Source organism: Glycine soja, chromosome 17 (genome assembly GCF_004193775.1).
Source record: "Glycine soja cultivar W05 chromosome 17, ASM419377v2, whole genome shotgun sequence".
NCBI lineage: Eukaryota > Viridiplantae > Streptophyta > Magnoliopsida > Fabales > Fabaceae > Glycine > Glycine soja.
The window spans coordinates 4342913-4351728 of NC_041018.1; the positions used below are offsets into that span (position 1 = coordinate 4342913).

The 8816-nt window shown below is 33.6% G+C and overlaps 1 protein-coding gene across 1 annotated transcript; it reads left to right on the plus strand.

Annotated features, from left to right (window-relative positions):
* Positions 1-381: 381 nt before the first annotated feature.
* LOC114392487 (auxin efflux carrier component 2-like) lies at positions 382-3488 on the plus strand. Its single transcript, XM_028353643.1, has 6 exons — positions 382-1863; positions 2137-2416; positions 2510-2595; positions 2747-2904; positions 2997-3073; positions 3194-3488. Exons 1-6 carry the CDS (start codon positions 618-620, stop codon positions 3258-3260), a joined length of 1914 nt encoding a protein of 637 aa, XP_028209444.1. The 5' UTR covers positions 382-617; the 3' UTR covers positions 3261-3488.
* Positions 3489-8816: the final 5328 nt, after the last annotated feature.

Below are 8816 nucleotides of genomic sequence, written 5' to 3' on the forward strand. Positions count from 1 at the left end.
TGAACCGTTAGCGTCATTGTAATATGCAAAACGGAGTCGTCAGCTAGCTCATTTATGTCTGCATCTTCTTCACATCTCACCACCATTAAAAAAATAGTAGTCTCGCAGAAATATCTTTTCTGCGCACCGCAGATCACTGAGTACTGCCTAACTTACATGTGCATGAACGACTACAATGGCGCCGAGTTAGGCTTATAAATCAAATTACACACAGTTCATAGAAAATCCAACCCTATTATTATTCTGTCTACATTTAACCCACTTGAGCTCTTTTTTCTTTTCTTAATCTGCAGGTGAACTCTTTTTCTTTTCTAAGCTATAGAAAGTAGAAACCGCATATAATTAATTAATTATAATTTAGGTGTCACTCTCTTCCTTGTTAAAGAATTAATTAACCTAGCTAGAGACATGTCTATAAGAGAGGACTAACGGTGAAGGTTTAAGCCTCTTTGGCCTATTCTTTATCGTGAGAGTTTTGCCTTTATTTCTCAGCCATGTTTCCTTCTTTTCCAGCTTAAACCGCTACCCTACAAAACCTTTCACAATTCTCTTTCTTCCTAGCTATCTCTTTCTTTCTGTCTACATTGACCTAGCTAGCTACAAACCCTGCATTAACCATGATCACTGGTAAGGATATTTATGATGTTTTCGCGGCTATTGTGCCCCTCTACGTTGCTATGATATTAGCATACGGCTCAGTTCGGTGGTGGAAAATTTTCACACCTGATCAATGTTCTGGCATAAACCGCTTCGTTGCTGTGTTCGCAGTTCCACTTCTTTCTTTCCACTTCATCTCCTCCAATGACCCTTATGCTATGAACTACCACTTCATAGCAGCTGATTGTCTTCAAAAAGTTGTCATTTTGGGTGCTCTCTTTCTATGGAACACCTTCACAAAACATGGTAGCCTAGACTGGACAATCACCCTCTTCTCACTTTCAACCCTTCCAAACACACTTGTCATGGGGATCCCTCTATTGAAGGCCATGTATGGAGACTTCTCAGGGAGCCTCATGGTCCAAATTGTGGTGTTGCAAAGTGTGATATGGTATACCCTCATGCTGTTCATGTTTGAATATAGAGGTGCAAAACTCCTCATCACAGAACAGTTCCCTGAGACTGCAGGCTCCATAACTTCCTTCAGGGTTGACTCAGATGTTGTCTCACTCAATGGTAGAGAGCCACTTCAAACAGATGCTGAGATAGGAGAAGATGGAAAACTTCATGTGGTTGTTAAAAGATCAGCAGCTTCTTCCATGATATCTTCATTCAACAAGTCTCATTTAACTTCCATGACACCAAGAGCATCTAACCTCACTGGGGTTGAGATCTATTCTGTTCAGTCATCAAGAGAACCAACCCCAAGAGCTTCGAGTTTCAACCAAACGGATTTCTATGCCATGTTCGCAAGCAAGGCACCGAGTCCAAAACATGGCTACACAAACAGTTTCCAGAGTAATAATGGTGGTATTGGTGACGTTTACTCGTTGCAGTCTTCAAAAGGGGCAACGCCAAGGACTTCTAATTTTGAAGAGGAGATGTTGAAGATGCACAAGAAGAGAGGAGGGAGGAGCATGAGTGGCGAGTTGTTTAATGGGGGTTTGGTTTCTTCTAATTACCCGCCACCGAATCCAATGTTTTCAGGGTCTACGAGTGCTGCTGGTGGCCCCAAGAAGAAAGATAGCAGTGGTGGCGGTGGTGCTGTAGCACCTAACAAGGAGTTACACATGTTTGTTTGGAGTTCAAGTGCATCACCTGTTTCTGAGGGGAATTTGAGGCATGCAGTTAATAGAGCTGCCTCTACTGACTTTGGAACTGTCGATCCTTCTAAGGCTGTTCCACACGAAACTGTTGCCTCAAAAGGTAATCACATATCAAGCGTATATCATGCACTCAAGAATTCCCTTTTTGCCTTTTGCTCCTCAGTCTTAGATGTATTGATTTTCAGCTGCATAGGAAATTTTTTTACATTAATCTTTATGTGGATATATAATTGAGTCTTACTATTTTTTTCATTAATTAAAAAAATTAATTATGTATCATGTAGAGATTATCAAGATCATGACTATGTGGTGGTCTCATGATTTTTTTTTATAAGCATTGGCATTAACTTTGAATGTGTGATTTTGAATGCAGCTGTTCACGAATTGATTGAGAACATGAGCCCTGGTCGTAGAGGGAGTGGAGAGAGGGAGCCTGAAATGGATGAAGGAGCCAAAATTCCCGCAAGTGGATCTCCATACACTTGCCAGAAGAAGGTGGACATGGAAGATGGCAATGCAAACAAAAACCAACAGATGCCACCTGCAAGTGTCATGACAAGACTTATTCTCATCATGGTTTGGAGGAAACTCATAAGAAATCCTAATACTTACTCCAGTCTTTTGGGACTCACATGGTCTCTCATATCATTTAGGTATATCATCATGAATTTCAAATAAAAGTAAAAGAAAAAAGTTTACTTGTTGCTGTCCCTTAATCAATGGTTTGCTTGTGTGCATGCATGCAGGTGGCACATTGAAATGCCAACTATTGTAAAAGGTTCCATCTCAATACTGTCTGATGCTGGTCTAGGAATGGCCATGTTCAGTCTAGGTACTTGTAATGAGCCCTATATTTTATTTTTATTTTTTGTCTCCTTTATGTGAACTATGTCATGTTAATATGTTATATATCAACAAAATTTTGGGTAATTACTCCTATATGGGAATAATTGTTAATATATAATGTATTTAACTGTAAGCAGGTCTATTCATGGCATTACAACCGAAGATCATTGCCTGTGGAAAATCTGTGGCAGCATTTTCAATGGCTGTTAGGTTCTTGACAGGTCCAGCTGTGATTGCTGCAACCTCAATAGGCATCGGACTCCGTGGAGTTCTTTTGCATGTTGCAATTGTCCAGGTGAAATGAAACTTCCTTTATCTATTAATCAAAGAAAGACTAATTAATAATGTTATTTTTAATTTTTTATGACACGGCGTTTATTAGTGCAGGCTGCTCTTCCCCAAGGTATCGTTCCCTTTGTGTTTGCCAAAGAATACAATCTCCATGCAGATATACTTAGCACTGCGTAAGTTTTTTTTTTTTTTTTTTTCTACACTTATCTATGCTCCTAACCGTATGTATTAGATCATTAAATTTAAGGCACCAAATTAAAGAAATTCTAAAAGAGATTTTGCAAATTGTGCAGGGTTATATTTGGGATGCTAATTGCATTGCCCATAACCATACTCTACTACGTGCTGCTTGGAGTTTAATTTGTCTTGGGAGACAAAAGCAATAGAAAAAGAAGTATATGTTGCTATAACTGTACGTACTATGTAAACCCAATGTCACGCTCAAGCGGGGTGGATGAAGGGAAATGTAGAAGATATTGGATTTTAGATGTTAGAGGGAAAGAGAAATTATATATAGTATACGGTAGAATGCTATATATATTAATTATTTATGATTCATATGAAAATTTTGGTTTGATTCGTTCCAAATTTCCAGCCCACTCTGAAATATTCTCTCTATTTGTTAATGGAACAATCTTTTAGATAATTAGGTAAGAACTTCTATTCTGAGATACATATTTATATAATATTATATATGAAAATGTAAAATAAATTAAAGAAATTTTATTCAATAAATATAAAAGAGTTCAAATAGATAAAAGATTCACATATACATTAATCATCAAATTAAAAATTTATCAAATAAGAGTATGAAACATCTTCGGTCCAAAACAAGATCATTAGATTTTATTTTTTTTATAAAAGGAAACAAATTAAGTAGCAGAATAACATAAAGTAACATGTTCAGAATTTTATGCAAATAGTATAGAAATCTATGCTCCAATGTCACATCCTATCAGAACGTTGTGTCTTAGCGTTCTTTAGCATGAAATTTTTTAAAGTCATCCACCTAATCATATGTTTTTACGAACACAAGGTTCAAGATCATTACAAGACCCAAACACAAACAACATACAAGGAGTGAGTTATCACATTCCTAAACAGGTAGAGATAAACGAAAATACACACACATACTCAACTTAGCACAATTCACATCATTTTACCACTCATTGCGTAACATCACTTGTCCCAACGAGTTAATCATAAAATTACATTCCACATCTTCACATTAATTACGTGTTTAGAACAACACATCTCAAGTGCAACACAACATCTCACATTCACATAATTCATTATTCACCATCACGTAATAAATCACAATGATCATTATACAAGCGTTATGCAACAGATACACTAAAGTTTAATCTTATATGCAATGTGGTACCATGTCAGTGAAAAACCTCATCAAGTGCTTAGGAGTACATGACAAGACAGACCACATACTAGTTAGTCAGGTCACTCTCATTAGGTAAAATCATAGGAAGATCAGTCAAGGATGTTTTGTAAAAATGCTCCAACCATGTGAAACCGACACAAGCTTAAAGGAACACTCAAATTAGGTATGTTTACCCCCAAGGCCTAGACTCCAAAGAGTCGGTCAAGGTCTCTTCCTCCTGATTCAGGTTCAACTCAGAAAATATTTTAGCACGCAAATTATATCTTTTAAATTATACAAAACACACGACTTCTCAATTGTTCTCAAAATAAAGGATTCCCACAATAGATTCTATCATAATACTCGTCACGCATTAACTCGTCACCCTTAAAGGGTCTTACAGTCGTGTGATTGTATAATTCATAATTCACAACTCAATGCACACATCTTAATACACGTGTGATCTCACAATTTAACACATACTTAATTTATCAATTACACACAGTTCATTGCACTTTCATAATCCTAAAACATCACGTTATCATGCCCCATGCATCATATACATATCACACAGTAATAACATTAATATGTTATATTCATATGACTCATCATCTCATTAAAACAATTCTTTAAAATCATATATGCGCCACTAGAGTTTGAACTATGCAATACACACAACCACTCAATTATTTTCAAAATTATTTTAACTCGTTGCGCCTCAAAGTGATTCAACTCGTCGGATTCCCACAATGAATCACATCACAATACTCGTCACGCAAAAACTCATAGCCTTTAAAGAATCTTACAGTCGTGTGATTGTACAATTCATAGCTCACAACTCAATGTCATCACTTTACACTTCACAATAACATGTATAATCACATTGAGGAATGTATTAATCCCACTCTTGTTCACAACACATGTCTCATCAAGCCTTCTCACTAACACATTATTACTTCTCATACATCATGTGTGTGTATGCGTGTGTGTGTCATACAATAACAATCTTTCAACATTTAAGGCATATAATCATATCAAAATCAAAGGAATCAAAATCATAGGTTCAAAATGCAAAAACATCAAGAACACTCAATTTTATCAACCAATTCGCATTAGGGCACCAATTGACCCATCAAACATAACCATCTCGTAATTATAATCATAAATACATAATTATAATACACTAAACATCCCAAAGTAAATCCCAATTTGATCCTCTATGGATCAAGTTTTTTCTCTAGTTGCTATGTTAGAGTTTCTAAGTATTAGAGAGAAGGAGAAGAGATTAGAGCCTTAATTTCACTGTCTTCGTGTGATGGTCGTTTCTCTCTTTATAGATATTATTTTGCAAATCCTAATGATGAGATGTGAGAAGGTGAGTTTCAAACCTGATGTCCAAATTTCAGGACGATCCGACAGTTAACGAGTTCAGGATCATAGTTTTACTGTGACAGATTTGAGTGTATGCGAGAAAAAGATGAGATTTTGAAAGAGGAAGAAGGAAGAACGAATTTGGGAGGAAGAGAGAGCTTAGAAACATATCTTAAATGTAAAAACTAATCTAATATGTCTCTATTTATAGCTAAGGTACTGTGAGCTTATTATTTACTCTATTTTTTATTTTATTTTATTTTATAAAAATGAACTTTATTTTACTCCCTCTCAAATAAATAAATAAAACATTCTTTTTATTTTCTAAAAACTTATATTTATTTTATTTACCTTAAAACTGTTATTTTAATTAATAAAACTATTTATTTATTTATTTAATTAAAAAACCTTATTATTTTTCTAAAAATCTTTATTTTTAATTAAAATATTTTTTAATTTATTTTAGGAAAACAAGATGTTACAAAAAAAAAACAAGAGATTACAACCTATGAGGCGCCAGAAAGATCAACATTTTGATGCTATTTTTGGTAACACAAATACCAGTGTAGCAAGTTGCTAGTTTTGTTTTTACTCTTAATTTCAATGGCCAGTTGATATGAAATACAGTCTTAAAAATTACACATTCGGCATTTTTAAACTTGCTACATTGAACTTTGGGACTTCCGAATGAGTTAGCATTTATTCTTCCTTTCAACCTCACAGAAAAGAAACAGATTGAATATCTGAAATTTTAATTTTCTACGACCTTGACTTTTCAATTTCCTTCATTGATAAGTAAAATATTGTTATCAAGATAAGGGGCAACGGTAACACGAGCTATTGAACAAAATGTTCTGACTCAAATTATTAAAAAGCCTAGACTCTTGCACGCAACAAATATATTGATCATAACATATATAATACATCAGGAATGTGTATATTTTTTTTAAATGAAGTTTTATGAGATAAGTATAGTGTTGTATGTATGGAGGATGCCTAAACGTTTGAACATTTTAATCGGAAGGGAACAATACAACAACATTATTTTTTTTTTTGTTCAGCCAAAATAATAACAGCATTACTTACTATCTACGCATTGATCAAGATTAATAAGAGTTGTAAATATGAAAGCCATCTCTAGCATGGTAATGTTGCCCTTTTCAATTACTCCTTTATTTTGTATGTATGAATGCATCTGTATAAACTACTAGTTGTATTAGTCAATATTGATAAGTAGATCGAAGATCAAAAGTAGGGTTGCTTCAGTGCATCGTTCCAGTGGTTGCCTTTTTCCAAAAAGTTTTGTTACTGTCCTTGGGATCTTGTTCAAACATAATAAATACTGAAAACTTCAGTCCTTGGCCATGTGACTTACGGGTTATAAACGGCTCTATTTGGATAAAAAAATCTTAATTCATGTTACCCTTCTATTATAGGCGTAGGTGTTTGGGATATTCCAAAAGTTTCATTTATTAAAGTTTCAAGGAATTGTCTTGTTCTTAGCCACCCAATTCATGTCTCAGTCAATTGCATCCAATGAATAATGATATGCCCCGACAACTTTGGTGATTAGAATAATCAACTCAACATGTAAGTATACTGATCGATGACGCTACTATCGGCGTCATGAAAAATTTAATCTATTATTACAAAGAGTTGATGCATAATATCACTGATCAAAGCATCTATCTAATTATTTAAATGAGTTATTTATCATAATTTTAGAAAATTTATAATTTCACATGAATTTAAATATTTTACATAAAATTTATTTTAATATTAAAATGACTAAAATAAATAATTAATTTAATTTTATAAGTCTTATAATATTTAAAAAATATTGTATTTATGATATAAATTTATTAAGTAATAGTTATTTATATAAATAACAGTTCTTATATAAGTAACCTCATATCATTTATTCCAATAAAAAAATTAAATAATATTACTTAAAAAACAAATCATATAAGCACTCTCTCATTAAAGATATTCTTAGATAAAACTATAATTATTAATATGTATCTAATATTATTCTTGTCAACTTTTTTTTACATGTATGAGAAAAACGAAGTTAATTTGCCATTAAAGTCGATGTGTATAATAGTACTGTATAAACTAAATCTCAAGGAAGTCAGCATAACGAAAACCCATATATTCATCGATTTATTTAACATTAATTGAAAGAAAGAGCCTTGTTGGCTAAATTTGAGCATTACATACACTGGTTAACCAAAGAAAGTTTCTTGGAAATTACAGACAGCTCTTAAAGCCATGCCATCTGACAATTTGATTAAATCATAATCCCAAGTAGATACTGATGAATTTATGAGAGGGATGAAAAGAATCATTTTGTATTTGAAACATGACAAGAAAAAAATCCATTAATCAAACTAATGAGATTAGATCAGAAACATCACATGTGCTTAGGTTCCTTATAATTTCATCAAATAATCTTGATCCCCTCCCTATTAGGACCACCCTGTACGTGTGCCACGATAGAGTTTAAGAAACATACAAGCACCGTAATGATAGATTAAGAGAAGAATTGGTTTTCCACATTAATTTATTTTAAGATTAACACGTTGTATTGGTCTCTGGTCACGTGGAAGTCCAAAGGGGTGTCTTGTCTCTTATTTATTTCGAATGTGGAAGCTAACAGATTGGAATTGGCAGTATTGCACATGAAGGTTGTCCCAGTTCCTGCTACCTTTCAGACATTTCTTCAATAAAATAATGAGTTGAACAGTTTGTGTAAACAGTAGAGAGAACATAATGCATCCACTGACAGAAGGATCTCTGGCCTAAATAGTGAAAGCCTAATTAATTGGTTTATTTGTTGGTCTGTGGGTGTTTCTGTGTGCTTGTGTCTACTGTCTAGTGTAAATCAATCTTAGGCTAACTTAATTGCATTCTTTGTGCTTGTGTCACCGTATCCAAGATATTATTATTATGGTTAGTCAAGAAATTAATTTTGCAGCTCTCAATTGCACCGACTCTAAGGAAATCCAAATATGAATAAACATATATATTCAAATTTTCCATACAGTTGCCAAGTATTTTTTTGTTAATTTAAATTTCAAAATATTTTTTTCTTATTATAAGTCTAAAATATTTATCAGTTTTTCTGATAACTGATATCCATCAAGAAATGATTGATTATTTACCTAGAA